The sequence below is a fragment of the Bufo bufo genome, chromosome 2 (genome assembly GCF_905171765.1).
Source record: "Bufo bufo chromosome 2, aBufBuf1.1, whole genome shotgun sequence".
Lineage (NCBI taxonomy): Eukaryota > Metazoa > Chordata > Amphibia > Anura > Bufonidae > Bufo > Bufo bufo.
The window spans coordinates 540551639-540574854 of NC_053390.1; the positions used below are offsets into that span (position 1 = coordinate 540551639).

At 44.3% G+C, this 23216-nt stretch overlaps 1 protein-coding gene across 1 annotated transcript in view; it reads right to left on the minus strand.

Annotated features, from left to right (window-relative positions):
* Window positions 1-21713, minus strand: part of LOC120990962 (neuronal acetylcholine receptor subunit alpha-7-like) — a 296293-nt gene extending 274580 nt beyond the window's left edge. Inside the window, exons 1-2 of the mRNA XM_040419853.1 lie at window positions 21704-21713; window positions 21013-21152 (exon numbers count right to left, since the gene is read on the minus strand). Of these exons, the coding sequence (XP_040275787.1) occupies window positions 21013-21152; window positions 21704-21713 (150 nt within the window). The remainder of the gene's footprint in view (window positions 1-21012; window positions 21153-21703) is intronic.
* Between the last annotated feature and the right edge of the window lie 1503 nt (window positions 21714-23216).

Sequence of the window (23216 nt, forward strand, 5' to 3'; positions counted from 1 at the left end):
TAAGAACATCAAGGCGGATGCCTTGTCGCATAGCTTTCCTGTAAGGGGGGGGGAGTGATTGGGTGATTGGGTGATTCGGAAGATCCTTGTCCTATCTTGTTTGAAGAGGTAGTAATATCCGCCCTTTATCCCGACCTTGAGGCAGAGGTGTTGGAGGCCCAGGGAGATGCACTGGATTCTTGTCCCCCGAGAAAGTTGTTTGTTCCTTCTGAATTACGACACAAGGTGTTTGAGGAACATCACTGTACAGTTATTATAGGACACTCTGGGAGCAGATCCATGGTCGATCTTATCTTTCGTAGATTCTGGTGGCCGGGGTTGCGTAAATGTGTGGAGGGCTATGTGTCAGCCTGTAGTTCTTGTGCACGTGCTAAGGTGACACATACTCGGCCTTAAGGATCTCTACTTCCGTTGTCCATCCCGTCCAGACCTTGGACTAATTTGTCCATGGACTTTTTCACAGATTTGCCAAATTCTGGTGGTTGTTGATCTCTTCAGTAAGATGTTGCACTTTATAGCATTACAAGGGCTACCTAATGCTTAAACTCTCGTACAAGTTTTTGTTGAACACATGGTATTCCCTCTGATGTGGTGTCTGATAGTGGGACTCAGTTTGTTTCCATATTCTGGAAGGAGTTCTGCACTTGCTTGGGGGTACAATTGTCCTTCTCTTCAGCCTTTCACCCTCAGTCGAAAAGACAGACTGAGCGCACTAACCAGAGTCTGGAGACTTATCTGAAATGTTTTGTCTCAGAGAATCAGGAGGAGTGGTCTTCTTTTTGTCTTTGGCCGAGTTCGCCATAAATTACCGTAGGCAGAAGTTCACCGCAGTTTGGCACATTTTCTGGATTAGAGATTTTTGGTATACCTGAAGAGGAAAGATTTTCCTCTTCTTTGTCATGTATTTGGTGGAAAATTCAAAATAATCTGAAAAAGATGGGCAAGAAGTATAAACGAATGGCTGACAAGAGACTTATGATTGGTACAGGTATGTATTCAATATAGTGCTATATATAAATTTTTTAGAATATTCGTCATTTTTTTCCATCTGAAGTCATGATTCCTCCCTGCTTAAGTTGCTTGTGGGCCAATGACTCATTGGCCCACAAGCAAGAAGCAGGGAGGAATCATGTGTTCAGATGGAAAAAAAATGATGAATATTCGTCATTACGAATATATAGCACTATATTCTAAATATTCGCAAATTCTCGAAATGCCGATATTCCCAATTAAAATTCGCTATTCGAATATTCATGCTTAACACTAGTCCGGACCTGAGAGTGGGTGATTCTGTGTGGCTGTCCACAAGAAACATTAAGTTGAAAGTACCTTCTTGGAAGTTGGGCCCAAGTTTATTGGTCCATATAAGATCTCTGCCATTATTAACCTGGTAGCCTTTTATCTTGACCTTTCGCAGGCTTTAAATATTTATAATGTTTTCCACAAATCATTACTGAAGAGATATGTCGAACCTGCTGAACTGTCCTCCCTGCCATCCCCTCCTGTCATGGTGGACGGTAATCTGGAATTTCAGATTGCCATGATAGTGGACTCCCGAATTCTCGGTAGATCCCTCCAGTATCTTGTTCACTAGAAGGGTTATGGTTCAGAGGAGAGAATGTGGGTCCCAGCGGCTGACGTTAATGCCAGCCTCCTTGTGAAAGCCTTTCACAGGGCTTATCCGGATAAGGTCAGTCCTGGGTGTCCGGAGGTCCCCCGTAGAAGGGGGGGGTACTGTCATGTTACCTCCCGTGTCAGAGGTTAGAAGATCTGAGAGACTTGCTGCACGTGAGGTTAACTGATAGTCTCTCGATTCTTAGTGTTGTTGTTTGGTAATGACCACACCTCTTGTCAGGTGAAGCTTGTGGTCATTACGGCATTCCCTATTTAGTTTGGTCTCACACTTCTTACCATGCGGTTGATATTCTCTGCTTGGATTTGGAAGAGTTGGTGTGTGGACCTTTCCTGTGTTCCTGCTCATCCATTTTCTATAAGATACGTTGTACCGCTCTTTTATTTGGTTGTTCCCTTGTGCTTGTTGTTACTAGGCCTCAGGGAGATGCTGGTTCATTCACGAGGGAAGGAACCAGTTGTCTCATTCCCTGTCACTACCTTTAGGGAATTTCAGGGCTCCTAGGGTTTAGGTTCCGGGAACCAGTTGTCTCATTCCCTGTCACTACCTTTAGGGAATTTCAGGGCTCCTATGGTTTAGGTTCCGGCGTATGTATTTTCCCACCTTCAGGGTCTATACATACTGACAGGAGTCAGGGTCAGGTTTAGGGGTTTCCTAGGAGGTGACCGTTCCCCTCTCCCTAGCCTTGAGGCCTAGTTCTTTGTCTTTCCCCTTCAGTTGTTATTCTGGTGTCCCTCCCTTCCCCATTATTCATGACAGTGAGGCATAATAAGTTAAGACACCTATCAACACAGGGAAAGATAGGCAAATCTGAAAGCCTGCATTACGTAGTGGACACCCACTGTTACAGGTGCCAGCAAAGACTTTGTCAGCTAGCATATTTATTGAGTGCCATCCAGCCACCATTTTTCACTTTTTATTTATTATTGCTGTATCTACTGGAACTTACCATTTGCACTTTGCAAAGAAAGCTTTTTGTTGTTCTCTTACATCTGCCTGATTCCTTATATCCACCTTTTCACTGAACCAACCCAAAGCGATCGATGGCCTGAGGGGGCACACAGTGACACAACATTTCATCAGGGACACTATCGCTTCCATCCTTTGCCCTGTCTCTTCAGGGGCTTGCTGTATATACTAACAAAAAATAACACCCCTAGATAGAAATTTTCATATTGCTGAAAAACTTGGCATGTATTTATGTCTCAGGCAGATATGTAAATGATTACAGGTGTGTTCTGATTAAACACTGGGTATTGCCACAAGAGGGCATAAAAGTGCTTTCCCCGCTGCCCTGTAAAAAGTCTCTCACAGGCTTCTTTTGGGTAGTGTACCTCTTAGTGAGCGATTACACTTTGCCCAGTTGACAGACTTTGATGCATTATTGGACTGACTGAAGCAGGATGGTTGTTTTATAAAATTGTCTGCCATGTAGGCCACTCTGACCTAGCTGTTAGCAGGTGTTGGGAGCAGTGGTTATTTGAGGGCACATGTGGCGAACAGGCTCTGGATGGCCCAGACAGACCACCAGTAAAGAGTCCTTTAATCTGCCAAAAAGCATGAGCAGCTCCCACACAACCCTATTTCTTCCTGGACCATTTTCAGGCACTTAGCAGAAGGAAATTTGGTGTCTTATTGACAGTGGCATGCTAAGGAGGGGGCGTAGGGGCGGTCCGCCCTGGGTGCCCGCTCTCAGGGGCGTGCGAGAAGCATTGAGCACTTCCATCAATACAGATGGAAGTGCTCACCGCTCAGCTCTTCGCGCTCCTTCCCTCCTTCAGGCCGGCAGCACTCTGAATGGTGAAGCAGGAAGACTTCTCCCCGCTCCACCATTCAGCCTGAAAGCACAGACTGTGCTGCTGTCCTGGGTTGGCGGAGCCTGAAGCCTGGGGATCTGCATAAGCTCCGCCCACACAGTGCTGCAGAGCGATCTGTGTCTGCAATGAAGAGAGGTATGTTAGCTTCAGGAACGGGACAAGGTGAGTAGTTAGTGTGTTGTTTTTTGTTTTTTTTTGCTTTTTTTTAATACAGAGGGGGCACATAGGGCTTTATTACTATGGAGGGGGCACAGAGGGCATTACTACTCTGGAGGGGACACAGAGGGCATTACTAATGTTAAGGGGCACAATGGGCATTTCTGCTATGGAGGGGGCAGAGAGCCAGAGGGCATTACTACAATGAAGGGGGCACAAAGGGCATTATTACTGTGAAGGGGGCACAGTGGGCATTATTACTGTGAAGGGGGCACAGAGGGCATTACTAGCACAGTGGGCATTACTACTATTAAGGGGGCACAATGGGCATTATTACTGTGAAGGGGTCTCAGAGGGAATTACTACTATTAAGGGGGCACAATTGGCATTATTACTGTGAAGGGGGCACAATGGGCATTATTACTATGAAGCGAGTACAGTGGGCATTATTACTATAAAGGGGGCACAATGGGGATTATTACTATGAAGGGGACACAATAGGGATTATTACTATGAAGGGGGCATAATGGGGATTATTACTGTGAAGGGGCACAATGGGGATTATTACTGTGAAGGGGGCACAAAGAGGGAATTACAACTGTGAAAGGGGCACATAGAGGGCATAACTACTGTGAGGAGGGCACAATGCGGGCATAACTATTGTGAGAGAGCACAATGTGGGCATCACTACTATGAGAGAGTACAATGTGGGCATAACTACTGTGAGGGGGCACACATCTGTACAAATCTACTGTGAAGGTTGTACAATGATGGCAATACTACTGTGAGGGGTACAATTAAGTAAATAAAGTATTGGGGGGGGGGGGGGTGCCAGAGAAAGGACCTGCCCCGGGTGCCAAACACCCTAGGCACGCCACTGCTTGGTGCCTATTATGTGTGATGCCATTGACAGCCAGCCACTGTCGTCTTCCTTTGCAGTGGTGTGATGGATGAGAAACCTGACTGCTACTGACTTAAACTGTATTGTACTGTATTGTATAAACTGTATTATAAGCACTTCAATTCTGCCTTTGCTGTGGAGTTACACACTGCCCCAAATGTTGGTGTGATGATCTGGGAAGCCATCTGATATGACAGTCGGTCACCCCCAGTAGTGATAAGAGGAATATTAACAGCTCAATAATATGTGACTGCACATGTTGCCTCTCATGGCAAGGCTTCCAAATGGGCTTCCAATATTTCAGCAAGGATTTCCCAGGAAAGCCTCCGCCAAGTTACAACACTTTCTTAGCCTGCCTGGTGACCAAATTTATCACCAATCAAGTATTTTTGGGACCAGATGGGAAGCCAGTTTGGCAACTTACAAGTGTGCTGGACCTACAGGCGCAGCCGCAACATCAGTCAAATGTGAAATGTGTAGCAGGATACCATACAGAAACAGTTTGCCTCTATGTCCAACTGTATCTCATTTTGCATCCAGGATAATGGACTTGGTCCTATAGGGTACTAACCCCTCCTTTGAATGTAAGATAAACTTGCCTTTTTTCTCCAGTATTGTAATCACTTACATGTATTATCATTAATATATCATAATATATCATTTATTATCATTCATACATAACTTTTCATTCCATTCCAACAACTCCTTTTTTGTGCACTGTTATTATATGTTCACATTTGAAGTATATTCCAAATTCGCCCTGTAGATTTTTTTAAAGTATTTTTCATGTAATTTTAGCAAACATGCAGAATGGAAAGCATGGAAAAAATATGTAACGTAAGCTTTGTGAAAACACCATAAAACCTTAAAGATACAGCCACACGGTCATGTTTCTGCATTCAGTTTTAGAAGCCAAAATCAGAAATGGATCATAAAAGGAAAGAAAGTATAAAGCACATATACAACTTCTCCTCTTTTTTAAAATTTTTTATTCACTTTTGGTTTTGGCTTTTGAAACTGCATGCAGAACCCTGACCGTGTTGCCGTACCCTTAAGAACATATGAATGATTCTCATAATTCGCTGAAAATGGAAACCTGGCATATCTAACATGAGGAAACACAATATTGTTGTGAACTTTGCTCTGAAACTTAGGAGTTCTCCATAAAGAGGCAATTAAAATATTTTTATACTCTTACCTTCCTACCCTTTTTTGTAAAAAAAAAAAAAAAACTATTAATTATTACTATTAATTAGAGATGAGCGAATTTAAAAAAAATTCAATTCCCAAAAAATTTGGTTCGATCCCAAAAAACATTCCTGGCTGCAGAGAGCCTTTATAGTGGTGTAGAACACTGTGCCTTGCAGTAACACACATAGGGAGTCTGCTGTGGTAGTGAAACAATACTGTGAGTCAGTATGACATGTAGATGACAGGCGTCGCTCTTAGAATCACTGCACATTTCACTTATTTGGGAAGTTACGGGGCCAAAACTTACCACTCAGCCTTACAGGTCAATGTTAGCTCCAGGTATAAAGAAACGTGCAGAGGCCCAAGATCCTACTATAGCGTGAAAGAGTGCACTCCTTTTACCACAATTCACTGATTCCACATAGATTTCTACAGAGCCTGTTCTATTAAATGCCCCCCCTGATAGAGTGGAGTGGGTGTCAGCAGTATTGTGTTGACGTCACAGATTATTTTGCCCTTCCCTTGATCCGTCAGAACAATAACCCCCAAAAAACTGATCCTGTCTGTGGAACATCCGCCTTCACTCGGTCAGCATTTGGTCAGTAATCCATCAGTATTGCTAAAGCCCAAAAAAAACAGGAGTGGATCCAAAACAGAGATGACACGTGAATGGAATATTTGCATGTCTTCTGTATTTTGTACCCACTCCTGCTTTTGGCTACCAAATCACAATCAATTCTGATGCAAAATAGACAGCTGTTACATAGACAGGATCCGTTGTGCGTCTAATTTTTCCTTCCTTCTGACAGATCAGAAGAAGGGTCAAATAAATGATGATGTCAGCCAGGCTGAAAGGCAAAATAGTGGCCCAGTCATGAAGTGGAGAGGGTGGGAACAGCATTAGAAGTCCACAGAGTAGCCCTATGACAGAGTGGTGAGGTGGAAGCAGCATGAGGAGACCACAGAGTGGCCCAATGACAGAGTCTGGAGGTGGCAGCAGCATCAGGAGGAGGCCACAGAGTGGCGCAATTACAGTGTGGCGGTGGCAGCAGTATCAGGAGGCCACAGAGTAGCACAATGACAGAGTGCGGAGGTGGCGGCAGCAGCAGCATCAGGAGGAGGCCACAGGGTGGAACAATGACAGTGTGGAGGTTGCAGCGGCATCAGGAAGCCACAGAGTAGCACAATGACAGAGTGTGGAGGTGGCAGCAGCAGCATCAGGAGGAGGCCACAGAGTGGCACAATGACAGTGTGAAGGTGGTAGCAGCATCAGGAGGCCACAGAGTGGCACAATGACAGAGTGTGGAGGTGGCAGAAGCATCAGGAGGAGGCCACAGAGTGGTACAATGATAGTGTGAAGGTGGCAGCAGCATCAGGAGGCCATAGAGTTGCACAATGACAGTGTGGAGTTAGCTGCAGCAGCAGCGTCAGGAGGAGGCCACAGGGTGGCACAATGACACTGTGGAGGTGGCAGCAGCATCAGGAGGCCACAGAGTTGCACAATGACAGAGTTTGGAAGTGGCGGCAGCAGCAGCATCAGGATGAGGTCACAGGGTGGCAAAATAACAGTGTGGAGGTGGCAGCAGCATCAGGAGGCCACACAGTGGCACAATGACAGTGTGGAGGTGGCAGCAGCAGCGTCAGGAGACATGAGTGGTGAGGGGGCAGCAGCATCAGGAGACCACAGAGTGACCCATTGACAGAGTGGGGAGGTGGGTGGCAATACCAGTACCAGCTGAAGATGGTGGGTGAAAGAAGGAGCACTTGGCAACAGATGTGTGGCATCAGGCAGGTGGCAGCATCAGAATAGTAGCTGAGGCAGGTAGCCAGGAGAAACCGGTATCTTTTGTCGAAGTGTTGGTGTGGCACCATGGATGATCTAGTCTGATGCATCTGATGGTCACTACACATTGCTTGTGCTCCAATGTCCTTTTCCTCCTCCTCCAGTTCAGCCCCCACAAGGCTCATGTGGCCATGAGATCTAGGCGCCACGTCTCCAGTCCCCTGACCAGCCAGATTTACCAGCATCTGTTCCAGGACATGAAGCAGTGGAATGACGTTGTTCATCCTGTAGTCCTGGCGACTGACAAATAATGTGGCCTCTTTAAAGGGCCCGAGCAAACAGCAGGTGTCACACATTAGCTGCCACTGGTTGACATTGAAGTTACACAGGGGAGTACTCCTATCCGCTTGGATCATCAAGAAATCGTTTATGGCCTTTCTCTGTAGTCGGTCCAAAATATGGAGGGTGGAATTCCAACGGGTGGAAACGTTGCATATCAGCCTATGTTGGGGGATGACGTTCTGCCGCTGCAGCTCAAGGAGGGTGTGCTTTGTGGTGTACGAGTGGCTGAAGTGCGTGCAAAGTTTCCGGGCCATTTTTAGGATGCATTGCAGATGGATGGAAGACTTCAGGAACAGCTTGACAACCAGATTGAACACGTGTGCCATGCAGGGCGCATGGCTCAGCCCTCCTTGACTGAGCGCCGACACCATGTTCTTCCTGTTGTCGGTCACCATGGTTCCAATTTTGAGTTGTCGTGGATAGAGCCAGGATTTGATTTCTTGATGAAGGACACGGAGCAGTTCCTCCCCTGGGTGACTCCGTTCGCCCAGGCAAACAAGGTGCAGAACAGCGTGATATGTGGTATGCTGGAGGGGCACTGTGAATTGTCCCTGCAGTGGAGGGTGAGAACACGGTGGAGGATGAGGAGGCAGAGGTGGACATTGTCGTAGGACCAACGGCATAAGAAAGTAGAGGCAGAAATGGCGTCACCTGGCCAAGTTGCTGGTGTGGCTGTTCAGGAACCACATTCACCCAGTGGGCCGTAAAGGACATTTATTGTCCCTGACCGTAGTTACAGCTCCACACGTCGGCGCTGCCGTGCACTTTGGCAGACACCGACAGGCTCAAGGACTGGCCCACCTTCTGTTCTACATGTGTGTGCAGGGCTAGTACTGCCTTTTTGGCAAAGAAATGACGGCAGAGTTCACCACTTGGAAAGGGAGGGACTGCAGCACCAGCAACTTGGCTAGGAGCACATTCAGCTTCTGCCCATTGGATGAGTGCACGCATACTGTTGTCTCTTGGCAATTTCTTCGGTGATCGATTGCTGACAGAATGACTGACGAGGAGTCGGAGGAGGAGCAGGAGCATCAGGACCAGCAGATGATGGGAAGAACAGACATCTCCCTTCGGCTGAGGTGGTGGAGCCTTGACTGCCTGAAATCGGGTGTGTGCCACTGGGTGATGGAAATGTGTAGAATGTGGTCAGAATTAAGACTTAACGTTTAATAAGAAATTTTAGAAAATAGGTCCTATGATAATAGATAACAACAATATATTGATATAAACAGGAAGCAACGCGGCGGGTTACCAAACAGAAGGTAATAGTGCACAAAACCAAGTCATACACTAAATGAGATGCTCGGCGGCACCAAAATAATAACCGGTTGGTCCTACCGCTCAGATGAAATGCTCCTGGATCAGCAATTGTCCAGCCGGTGTTGATAGATGTGCACACCGTTGCTAACGGCAATTGCGTAACGCAGGGTGGTATGTAGAACTGGCTGGCCCTAGTGATACCCTAGAGCCCTACAATGGCCTCTGTGACTGGATAACGATGTCCCGCCACCAGTCACCTACAGGAACCTCACCCTGGAATTTGTGCGCCCTAGAAAGCCCTCGCTTACCTGATCCCTACATGCATGTTTCGCTGGAGGAGATGAGTAACAAGCTCATCAGGGGAAACACGGGAGCTTGGGCTGAACCTGTGCAGGGTGCACTGACAAGGATGTCAAATGTGCGCTCTGCACAGAGACATAGTTTCACCACGATCCAGATATGGATCAACGTGGACGGATTAGCTATGAGGGAAAAGGGGGGTCAAGATATAGAGCCCCTCTCCTAATAACTGACTGAGACGCATGGGCTGATGTAGCCTAGGTAGCACATGAGAAACGCTACCTTTTAAAGAGGGAGCCAGCCTCAGAATGAGGCTTGGCTAGGACACTCCTACCTCATTCAGAGCGAGCGGTGCACGCCCACGCATGCGCGGAGCGGTACATCGCATAGAAGGAGGAAGGTAGGGAAGCGGACCTGAATGACCGAGATGACGTCATCGCGTCCTATCTCGCTGATACACGCGAGATCACGCGACGGTTGCCAAGCGAACGGGACGCTATTCCCAGGCACCGTCGGACCGCACAGCTCCAGATATGTAGCTGTGCTCGATATAGACATGGTATTTAATGGCACAAAGATGAAATAATATAGGAATCAAGACTGTGTTGGCAGTATATGGACACATATGAAGGGCAGAAGGGAAGATGGTAACGAAGGAAGGGGCAGGGAGGCAGGGCGGAGGAAAGAGAATAAACATAAATAATAAATATAATTATAAATATGAAAAGAGACACAAGAGAGGGATGGCAGCATGGAAACATACAGTAAATGAGCCACCAATGGGCTAAATGAAGCAGTTATAATTGAGCTGTTTATTAAGGCCCGTGGGTGAGACTGTACCTAGTGTGTAAATCCAGCGGGATTCTCTCTGGAGTAACACACGGTCCCAGTCTCCACCACGGGTTGAACGCACGACTTTCTCAATTCCCATTGCCCTAAGGCAATTTGAATTCCCCTGATGGTGATCATGAACATGCCTCGACACTGCTGTATCCCTGTTATTGGCAATGTCGCCAAGATGCTCGCCAAGGCGCCTGCGCAGCTCACGTTTCGTTTTCCCCACATATTCCAAACCGCAGTCGCAGGTAATCTTGTAAATAACGCCCTGCGTCTTGCAATTGATAAAATCCCTAATGGGGAATGTTTTTGACAGATTGGAGCTGAAGAAGGTTTTACCTGGTTGAATGAAGCCACAGGCTACACAACCACTGCACCTAAAACAGCCCATGGGCCTACGGTCAAGCCAGGTGCCTTGCCTAGGAACTGGTGTAAAGTGGCTGTGCACGGGAAGATCCTTCAGATTGCTACCCCTTCTGAACGTTATCTGGGGGTAGTCGTGTACGGCTTCCTTGATATCAGGGTCCATCATCAAGATGGACCAGTGCTTATAGAGGATCCCTCGTATCCTGTCGGCACAGCCATCAAAGGTGCCTAGTAATCAGATCTTCTGGTCCTGAGGCAGTCTTACCTTAGGCACCAGGAGGTCCGAACGTGCCGTATCGGCCGCCCTGTGGTAGGCCTGCCTGAGTACATTATCAGGGTACCCCCTGTTGAGAAATCTAGTCCTTAGATCATTGGCCCTTTTCTTAAAATCCGGTCCCTCGGAGCAGTTGCGCCACTGGGTGATGCAGCGGTTGCAGAGGCAGGCTGGACCACCACATTGGAGCCACAGTTCTCCCAGGCCACTTTATGGTGATGCTGCATATGTTGACGCAGGGCCGTCCACAGATGCTGCCCACAGATTCTACAAATGGCCATGTTCACCTCCTCTGGCGGCTTAACAAAAAACGGCCACACCGCCGCCGCCCCTGCCATTCAACCCCTCAGGTGCCGCGATCAAGGCTGATCACGGCACCTGTAAAGTGATGCGGCTCCATCTTCCTTCCGATCGTAGCCCCCGCAGTGAAATTGCGGGGCTCCAATCGGTTGCCATGGCAGCCATGGCTTTTTCCATACTGAGCTATGCACGAAGCATAGCGCAGAATGGAGTGTGTAAAAATCCTATTCAGCGTAATAGATCTCTATTATGGTGAATAGGAGAGGGGATCAAAAGATCTCATGTGGAAGGCCCATAATAAACATATTTGGTATCGCCGCATATGACAATGTCTGAACTATTCAAATATTTTAAAAAATTCTTGTGCGGTGAACGTAGTAACAGAAAAAAAATGTCCCCCCCAAAAAATTGAATAACGGTGATCAAAACGTATATACTACAAAAATGGCATCAATGAAAACTACAGCTCGTTACGCAAAAAAACTAAAATAAAATTTTGATTTAATTTAAAAAAAATTTAAAGTAGTAAAACAAAAAAAAACTGTTTACGTTTGGTATTGCCGCATTCGTAATGAGTCGCAGAATAAGAATATCAGGTCATTTTTTGTGCATAGTGAACGCTGTGATGTCAAAACCCCAAAAACCTTGGTGGAATTTATTTTTTTTTTTCAATTTTGCCACACAAATAATTTTTTTCCTTTTTTCTAATACAAGACATGGTAAATTAAATGGTGGCATTAAAAAATGCATCTTGTCCCGCAAAAAATAAGCCCTCATATAGCTATGTGAACTGAAAAATAAAAAAGTTATGGCTTTTGGAACACGAGGAGGAAATATCAAAAATGTAAAAATGAATATAGCAAGGAAAAATAAATAATTCTATGTGTCAAAGTCGCAAACTAAGCAGCAGTCCTGGGAATAGGAGTCGATCCAACCTCCTTATCACATGCAATCAATAAAACCAGAGTCCAGGTCCGCACTTCAAAGGAGATATAGTTTGGAAACGCCTTGTTAAAGGAAAGCGTAGTTTAAATCGTATCCCACGCTGAAACTTCCCCACAGGCACACGCCACACTGCCGACCGAAACTTCACAGGACAGCGGTAAACCTTCAAAAGATCAGCAACATAGTGCAGTACCCGTGAATATGTCAAAGAATAAAGGTTTTATTATACTCACAACAGCACCGCTAAAAATCAGCATATAAAATCATCTGAAATATCGCTGCCCCACCCGGGTTTCGCCCAAAGGCTTCGTCAGGAGTTAACATAGCAATGTGCAATAAAGTACCTTCATTCCTGCATGGGTCCTCTTTCTTTTATTCAACTTTTCATTCAGATGAAAAAGCGATTTTTCTGATATGCAAATGAAGTCTCAAGGTGCCCAGAGGGGCGTTATTACTCTGCTCTAGTGCCCAGTAATGCCCCCCCCCCTGAAGTGCCCAGCCCGCCTCCTAGGAAATAAATGTACTCCCACATACTTGCCGAACGGCGCCGCCCCCTCCACTACGTCATTTAATTTATTCACTGCACCGTCTATGCTTCCTCCTCTCTTGGCCCCCGAAATCCTGCGCAGGCGCAGTATCGCTGAGTGCCTGCGCCTGTACGATACTCCTGCTCCTGCATTTTTTGCAGTGATTTTTGTATGTAAATTTTTGCATCTGCACAATGTATCATTTTGTGTAAGATGTTCTTGTGGTGCATGCGGTCCGCCCCGGCATCCTCCATTGTACGCATTTTTTGCTGGGGATTGCCGTTGTCTGCGGACCGCATGCGGAGGAATTGCTCACCTGGTTATAGACACGCTACAGTGTCTGGGTTTGAAGCATTTTCACCCGTTTAGGCCACTTTTTTCAGTGAGTTTTTTGATCCCTCATTCCCAGAGTTCCTTGCGACATGTCCTAACACGTGCAGCAGCCACGTTACCACGAAGCGTGAGGAAATTCTGATTAGTTGGGAATCTAATTTTTCTTGAAATTCGTATCGAATTCCACTTCGTCAACTATTCGTTCATCTCAACTATTAATAATTATTTAAAATATTTTACAAAATTATTCTGCAAACTTGACTAGTTGTATAATGTCTAATAATGTTCTTCAGTAGACATAGTAAGCAGGATGCCTGCTAGAACAACTGTGCCTTACAGTATTATTGAACAGTACTCCTCAATGCATCATACACAAACCCTTTGCGAGTAAATGAATCGTATACTTTGTCAATGCTAAGAGAAAGAAAAGCCTGTAATGCAAAGGCATAACTGTTGCAGAATGTTAGCATACACAAAAAAGATGCAGACAGTAGCTTCGGCATAAGAAGAGTTAGGTTCATGTAGGTCGCTAATACACAGCATTTTAACATGCATTTTGCTATTGAGTAAAACAAGTAAACCGTTAATAATGTCATGTAAAAGCCTTTTAAATAACAGATGGTGTTGGTATGGATCTGCTCACATAAAAAACACATTTCAAGTGGCAGACATTGTTGACCTTGATGCACCAATACACTGCTACCATCTTACTAACATATGAATAATTTCCCTTAAAGGGCCACAATAGGGTTTTATGGCATTCTTTAAAAGCAATATCTGTAAAGCCTCATTCACACGTCAGTGTTTTGGTCAGTGATTTCCATCAGTGACTGTGAGCCAAAACCAGACGTGGAGTTACACAGACATAAGGTTTAAGGGAAAGATCTGCACCTGTTCTGTGTTTAGAGCCGCACCTGTTTTTGGCTCAAAATCATTGATGGGAATCACTGACCAAAACACTGACGTGTGAATAAGGCATAAGGGTTCAGTTGAGACCTCACAAATATTTAGAGGAGATACATAGACTATTGCAGGTTCTGAAATGGATGGATGTCCCAATGTCCCAAAGCTACATAATATTGTTGATTTTTATATTTGAATATGGGCTCTATCACTTCCAGATATCTTTAATTCAATCTGTGGTGTCAGACCTCATAACATTAATCTTGTCACGGATAAAAATTCTTATTAAGCTTGCAGTAATCGACTTGGAATTACTTAAATAAATTTTCTTGCAGTATTTTTCTTTTTACTGGCTGCTTTGCATTTTCGTTACTATGATACTGTGCGAATCGGGCCGCCCGCGGGACTATTGTCCTGCACTCATATGATATTATGAGTTCGGGACAATAGCCCTGCGGGCGGCCCGATGCGCACAGCATCATAGTAACCTATGATGCTGTGCGCTCCCGTGCGCACGATGTATGCCGCTCCGGGACATATGGCCCACTCACAGACTGTATGTCTCAGAGGGCATATGGTTGTGTGCATGAGCCCTTAAAGGAATATTCCAGGAGCATAATTTTAAAAATGGGGACAGAGTTGGATAAAAAGACAATCAGTACTACTCACTTTACCAATCACTAACCACTGTTGGCTGTCCGCTGCTCCGGTTACTGCTCCTCTCCACTTTCTCTTTTTGGGATTGACATGCCTGAAACGTCTTGGACGGCCTGCTCAGTCAACCACTAGCCGCAGTAGTGACCTACCTTAGCCAGGAATTAACTGAGAAGGTAGTCCAGGTCATTTCTGGTTTGTTGAGGCTAAGAACAGGAGTAGAGAGGAGCAAGGGACTGAAACAATGTTCGAACAGCATTGGCTGGGAATAGGTAAGGTGAGTACTGGTTGTTCATTATTTTACCCCACTTTGAGTCAATTTTTAATTATAATTATGTCCCTGGAAGACCCCATTAATAATATATTCATAATATATTGAGGTTATTAATATGTCTAATCTTTTGAACATCTGTCATGACTGTGCTGTTACAGCTGCACCTCAGAATGTTACTGTAGATACTTATTTGTAAGGAATACTAGAGCTTAGTAACAATGACTGGAATATAATAGAATGGAAAAAAATATAATTTCTGTGATGCAGTATATTTCTTGTACTGCTCTTCACCACAGCAAATGGCTGCTAAGTAGAGATGTCGAGAACATAAATTTTTTTTTTAAAGGTGGAGTAAAAAAAAAAGGAGTTCTAGTGCTGAGTGTGATTTTGTGGGAGTGATTGCAGGTGGCTGAGTCTGGTTTGAAGCAGAGATCCTTGAAAGTTAAGTTTTTGCATTTTAGTACTGCCATTTAAAACTTTTTTTTTTTTCTCTGCTGGATGTTGCCATTTAAACCATTTAAACCCATGTTGCCATTTAAACCCATTTTTTTTTCTCTGCTTGATTAAGGGGAGTGGCCTGGGCAACCAGGTGCTATAAATTAAACCACTAAACTCCCTGAGCTTGCTCTTCCTGAGGCTTGCTCTACTAAGTAGGCTTCTTGTTAAATGGAGTTAAAAAAAAAGGATTTGGAGTTGGAAACTAAGGTTGGATATATTTTCCTTGTGTGTTGTTGGCTTAATTCTAGGTAGTCCTTTAACTACAGCAGACAGGGTCTAATTCTAAATCATATTTACTGTTTTACTTTTTTACTGTTTTAATCCCCATTTAGTATGTGTTGCACAATTGACAACGCAGTCCAGTGCACATCTTGCATGATGTATGCCGTCCTGGAACAGCCGTTCGAGGGTGTATATCTTTGTTCAAGATGTGAGCAAATTACCCGTCTGGAATCGCAAATAGAGTCTCTAAACGAGCAAGATGCAACACTGAGAGGCATTGACAATTTGCAAAAGTTTGCTTCTCACCGAGCAAGCACTTTTTGGGGTAGATGAGGGGGAGGGTGACAGAGAGGAGGCTGAGGAAAGTGAGGTAGCTAGCTGGGTAACAGTTAGAAAGCGGGGTAGAGGGAAGAGTGCCAGGGAGGCTAGCCCTGATCTGACACACCCCAACAAGTTTGCACGTTTGGCAGATGAGGGGGATGTCAGTCCAGGGACGGCATGCGTTGATTGACGTGCTGTCTGGCTGACCCTGGGTGCCGATGCATGCTGTCTGACTGTGCCACTGGCTCCTTGCGACGACCTCCCCCTGCTTCCAACTCGTCTCCTCCTCCTCTCTGTCTCCCCATCTGAACTTTCCCCCTGTTCTGCTTCTCTTCGAGCGGGCACCCATGTGACATCCACGGACACATTGTCATCATCAACCGCTTCACTTGTATCTGACAACTCAGCAAAGGAAGCAGCAGCGGGTACAACATCATCATCATCACACCGTACATCCATGTGTGTAATGCTGCCTGACTGAGACATATCCCTGTTATCTACATCCTCTGGCAATAATGGTTGCGCATCACTCATTTCTTCCAACTGATGTGTAAATAACTCCTCTGACAGATCAAGTGAAGCAGCTGTGGTGCTAGTGTTGGTGGTGACGGCAGGCGGGCGAGTGGTAACTTGAGAGGTGCCCGAAACTGAGCTGGAGGAGGATGGTGCGTCAAGGTTCCGAGCGGAAGCTGTAGAAGATTGAGTGTCCTGTGTAAGCCAGTCAACTATGTCCTCCGAATTTTTCGAGTTCAGGGTACGTGGCCTCTGAACACTGGGCATTATTCTAGGGCCAAAGGAAATCACAGCACCACGACCACGACGGTCTGTCATTTTTTTTTTTAGATTAGTGGTACAATGCGTGCAAGGTACTGTGACACCCTTTATGAGTGGTGGGCAGTGGGAACAGTACAGTCTGTGGGCCTGACACTCACTGGCAGGCAACTGCAATTATATTATAGAGGAAATATTTTATGACTTTTTTTATCTGCAAGGTACTGTGCCACCCTATATGAGTGGTGGGCAGTGGGCACAGTACAGTCTGTGGGCCTGACTCTTACTGGCAGGCAACTGCAATTATATTACAGAGGAAAAATTATATTAATTTTTTAACAGCAAGGTGCTGTGCCACCCTATATGAGTGGTGGGCAGTGGGCACAGTACAGTCTGTGGGCCTGACACTCACTGGCAGGCAACTGCAATTATATTACAGAGGAAAAATTTTATGAATTTTTTAACAGCAAGGTGCTGTGCCACCCTATATGAGTGGTGGGCAGTGGGAACAGTACAGTCTGTGGGCCTGCCACTCACTGGCAGGCACCTGCATTTATATTACAGAGGAAAAATTAAATGACTTTTTTATCTGCAAGGTACTGTGCCACTCTATATAAGTGGTGGGCAGTGGGCACAGTACAGTCTGTGGGCCTGACACACACTGGCAGGCAACTGCAATTATATTACAGAGGAAAAATTAAATACATTTTTTAACAACAAGGTGCTGTGCCACCCTATATGAGTGGTGGGCAGTGGGCACAGTACAGTCAGTGGGCCTGACACTCACTGGCAGGCAACTGCAATTATATTACAGAGAAAAAAATGTATGACTTTTTTATCTGCAAGGTCCTGTGCCACCCGATATGAGTGGTGTGCACACAGTACAGTCTGTGGGCCTGTGGCCTCTCACACACGGGCAGGCAACTGCAATATATATATATAGAAAAAAATAATAATAAAAGCAGACTGATGTACCAGCCCTAAAAAGGGCTTTTTGGGGTGCTGTCAGGACGCTGTCCTTACAGCAGATGAGTCTTTGAGGACTGGAGTGGACACAGAACACTGGCCTAGCTAACGATTTCCCTATTAATTCAGCAGCAGTAGCACTCTCCCTGCTCTCACTAACACTGCAGCTTCAGAATGAATCTAAGATGGATGCTGTCCTTGCTTTTTTAGAGGAGGTGGGAGGGTCTGGGAGGGAGGGTATGCTGATTGGCTGGAATGTGTCTGCTGACTGTGAGGTACAGGGTCAAAGTTTGCTCAATGATGACGTATAGGGGGCGGACCGAACATCGCATATGTTCGCCCGCCGCAGCGAACGCGAACAAGCGATGTTCGCCGGGAACTGTTCACCGGCGAATAATTCGGGACATCTCCACTGCTAAGCTTTAAGCAGACCAGACCAAGACTTAAAAAGACCTCAGAGAGTGGCCAACCTTCGGTGTCATTCATACAGACCTGGTTCCTACTGCTGGGTTCCGGCTCCATTGCTCTCTGGCTGTCTCTGCAGCTCCAAGAGGCTCTGGCATCAAGATCCTGTTGACGGATGCCAAGTGACCTCTGTAGCCAATCATGCACCGGTGACCTGTCTACCGTGCAGCACATGACCTAGTGACATCCCGCACTGTTGTGGCCAGTGATTGGCTGCAGTAGTCATGTGTTGCCTGTCAACAGGATGTTGATGGCAGAAAATCACAGAGCTGCAGAGATGGCTGGGGAGCTGGAACCCAGTGGTGGGGACCAGTAAGTATGAACTTCAACATGGGTTGGCCACTCTCTGAGGTCTTTTTAAGTCTTGGATAACCCTTTAAGCTGTCCATGCACATTAAATTAATGTTGCCTGAACCCATCGCAAAGAAGGTCCACATGGGTGTCCATAAACAGTCTGATACTATCCAATCAGTGCTGCCAGACTCAAATTGTGCAGGGATACACCCAAATCTGGTAACACCCAGATGGGCCTTCATTTCAAACTAATAGTAATTGATTCATAGCTTCTGGCAGAAATAATAAAGGAATGGCACACCATTCACGTCATAAGAATAAATGCTCCAGAATTGTTATCACATGGGAAATACCAGTAGTTGCTAAAGTTACTTTCACACTGGCGTTTTGGCTTTCCGTTTGTGAGATCCGTTCAGTGCTCTCACAAGCGGTCCAAAACGGATCAGTTTTGACCTAATGCATTCTAAATGGAATAGGATCCGTTCAGAATGCATCAGTTTGCCTCAGTTTGCTTCCGTTCCGTCTCCATTCCGCTTTGGAGGCGGACACGAAAACGCTGCTTGCAACGTTTTGGTGTCAGTCTGACGAAACTGAGCCAAACGTTTTCTATGACACAATCTTTCACAATAGAAAACGGATCCGTCCTCCATTGGCTTTTAATGGTGTTCAAGACGGATCCGTCTTGGCTATGTTAAAGATAATACAAACAGATCTGTTCTGAACGGATGCAGACGGTCGTATTATCTTACCGGATCCGTCTGTGCAAATCCATGCTGGATCCGCACCAAACGCGAGTGTGAAAGTAGCCTAAAACAGACATGCTAGGAGAGTTCCTCTTTATGTTTATTGCTAACTTGGACCCTGTATTGGGTTGAAATCTGAGCACTTGTATTAGTATGACACAGTGACAGTATCTTAGTACTTTAGGCCACTGTTATCTGCGTACAGTATAAAGCAAACAGAAAAGGTGGGAAGCATTATGAAGATTTACCAATATTGCCTAAAATTAGCAATATATTATATCCACAATGCAAAAATTGCATAACCTGACAGGAATACTCTATTTAATTAATCAATCAACAAATATAAGTATTACTATGTTCCTTTTAAAAAATATTATCTTTTATTACACATGATTTTAAAATGTACATCTTTTAATGATTGTGGTAGGGATTCAAATATGGTGCGCCATAATAAATATTCAATACATTTTAAAATCATGTGTAATAAAAGATATTTTTTAAAAGGAACATAGTAGTACTCATATTTGTTGATTGATTAATATTGCCTAAAATATAAACAGCATGAACTTAGGTAGTCATTCTTACCTCATGCTGTATGATATATTTTCAGCACTGTTAGACACTTTTGTCTAACTTAATTCAAGCTACGTATTTGTTGACTTACTGTGAGTCAAAATTTTGCCACATGGAATAGCATCTTAAGACATGCCCTTTCTAATAAGCCAAACTCCTTTTCACTAAACAATGTCCCCTCATCGAGTGAGGCACGATGGATTAATCTTTTTGGTGCATTTGCTTTATAAATAGGTCAAAAATGTCATACCACAAAAATGCCAAATTTTAGGTGTGATCACATTAGTAAATGGGAGCCGACGTTTTTGCTAACAAACCTGTATCCAACCCTGGCAGTATAGAAGGGCAATCTGTTAGCTCATCTTACCAATACTTTCATGGGTAGCATTTTGCACTGTATCCTATAACAAACCATGAGAAGACAAGGAGCATCAACTGCTCACTGCATGAAAAACTTGTATACTGTATTATGATGGTGGATCCCTACATTTCTTTTTCGAATACCATCACTGACTCTGGTTGGGAATAAACTCAATTTTACATAAAGATGAAAGGAAATTCAAACACATGATATATACTGATTTCAAATTAGCAATTGAATATTCACCATATTAGAGGATTTAAAAGCTTACTTTAAAGCATCTGCTTCAGGGGAAAAAAAATCACATTAACTGGGGAGCAAAATTTACATTATGACCTTCTTTTCATTTTGTTACTTGCACATTTGCTAATTCTTGGGTTCCTCTTTTGTCATTCAAGATGGCTGCACCGCTTCTCAGACTATCTGGTGCACATTGTTCATCAGTAGCTTAGGACATGTCCTACTTGTCCAGCCCTGCTCTTGGATTGGCTAGCACTATTCATGTGAGCATGGTTGGCCAATCCGATGGCAGCAGGGAGTGTCTTGGACTACCAAATACACAGTATGCAACAGGTAGTCTGAGAAGCGGTGTGGCCATCTTGGATAACAGAAGAGGAGCTTGGGAACTGACAAATTTGATGCTAAAATGATGAAAAGGAGGGCTGCATAGTAAGTGTCTGGTTATTTGCCAGTTCATATAAACTGGAAAGTTGCTTTAAGACTTTGCTTTAACGATTTCTTAAACAATTTAATTTAATTTAATTTAATTAGTAATTGTAATGGAAATAGATTTTATTCTGTGTAAATGATCCAGTCATAAATGTAGGTTTTTAGTCTTTCATTTTTCTTTCTGTTTTTTATTACTTTTCTTATTCTGTGAGTGTACATAAGATCCCCAAAGCAAAAACCATAAAAGTACTATAGTGAATGTATCTCTCACAGGAGGAATAATAACAGCATAGTTTTTCAGATTTTAACTTTGCAAAATTGAATTTGACTTACCACATCTATTATTTGTAGAAGGGAAAGCTGTAGCTCTACAAGTAAGGGCTGTGAGTCATTCACTACGGGTCTTTCTAGACGATTGTAATTTCTTAGCAGTTCTCTATAAAGTTTCCTTTGGTATTCCCCTTGATGGGAGCCTGTAAAAAAATAAGACTTATAATAAAAAGCATGCATAAGTGCATACAGTATATCAAATGTTAACATTTACTATATGTACAAATATAAGCCTTAATATAATTATTTTTCAGCATTTGGTAGAGGAAGGGGGGCTCTGCTTTTTGGCCACTTCTATTTATAGAAAATGAAAATGGTGCACTACAATGGTAAATGCAATTGACAATATATGGCTAAACCCACACTGATATTAAAATGAGAATTTTGCCAAAATATATTCTTATATCAAGAACATACCAGAGCCCGTGCACCCCTTCAAGATATCTCAATGTGGCATGGGACCTAACGCTAACCTACCTATGCCGTATGGACAATTTATGATAGGTGCATAAAGTCCGACACACAGCCAGCAGCTCCCAGTTACCTTCAGCGTGAAATCACACATACAATGGGAGGAGGGATGAGGCTGTGAGTCCCACCTATAACTGGGTCATGTGATGTAGGCTGCCCAGGTGCACCTGAATGTGACCCATAGATCAAAATCAAGGCACATTCAAACCTGAGGTTGCCTCACCTCCAGGCATACATATAAAAACAAAATCACAGAATAAAGTGGTCAAAAGGCAAAATATGCTCAAAGCCCCTAACGCTGTAGCGCATTTTTACCAGGGGGAGAAAATCCTGCCCATGTGATCCGTTGCCAACACCAATCCCCAGCAAAAAATGCATACAATGGAGGATTCCGGCAACGGACCACATGTACCACAAAAACATCCTACACAGGTCTTAAAAGTAGAAAATGCTCAAAACCCCATATGCTGTAGCGCATTACTAACCGGGGGAGCAAATCCTGCACATGTGATCCGTTGCCAACAGCAATCCCCAGTAACAAATGCATACATGTAAGACAAATGTGCAGATGGGGCTTATAAGAAACAGAAAATTAGTTTTGATCTATGGGTAACATTCAGGTAGGGCAGCCTGCATCACATGACCCAGTCATAGGTGGGACTCCTCCCATTGTATGTGTGATTTCATGGTGGAGGTAACTGGGAGCTGAAGGGTGTGTGTCGGACTTTATGCATCTATCATAAATTGTCCATACGGCATAGGTAGGATACCTTGATGGGGTTCGTGGGCTCAGGTATGTTCTTGATATAAGAATATATTGGGAAATTCTCATTTTAATATCAGTGTGAGGGTTTAGCCATATATTGTCAATTGTAGTGCACCATTTTCAGTGATTTTCTGTTTCTTATAAGCTCCATCCGCACATTTGTCTTACATGTGGTCCGTTGCGAGCATCCTCCATTGTATGCATTTTTTGCTGGGGATTGCTGTTGGCAATGGATCACATGTGCAGGGTTTGCTCCCCCGGTTAGTAATGCGCTACAGCATATGGGGTTTTGAGCATTTCCTGCTTTTAAGACCTGTGTAGGATCTTTTTGTGGTACATGTGGTCTGCTGCCGGCATCCTCCATTGTATGCATTTTTGCTGGGGATTACTGTTAGCAACGGATCACATGGGCAGGATCTGCTCCCCCTGGGTAAAAATGCGCTACAGCATTAGGGGCTTTGAGCATCTTTTGCCTTTTGACCACTTTATTCTGTGATTTTGTTCCACTTCTATTTATCTAAGACACATACATCCATTTTCCTTTTGTCTGTGGACCCATAGTATATAAAGCACCTTGGAAACCAGCATTCGAGGGAAAGAGAATGAAATAATTCATGGACCAGGTATGTTACATCACTCTAGTTTATGCATTTTACTACTGTGAATATTTCTGAGGAGTTTTGCTTTAAGGCCTGGTGGAGTGGGATGGCCTTTATGAAGTCAACTACTGAATTTATTAGCTTTATTTAGGCATATAATGTTATCCTGAATCTTTTGTATTATTTTCAAAATTACAACCCCTTTTTTTAATATTTTCTCCTTATTCACACTACTTCATTCTTCTCATTACATTTATTATTCTATCCAAATTGCTTTCTGCACTCTTCTGTTTCAAATAACGGAACTGTTATTTGTCCGCATATGCCTCTATATGCTTCTGGCTTAATGCCTCTTGAAGGCTTCCGTTTTG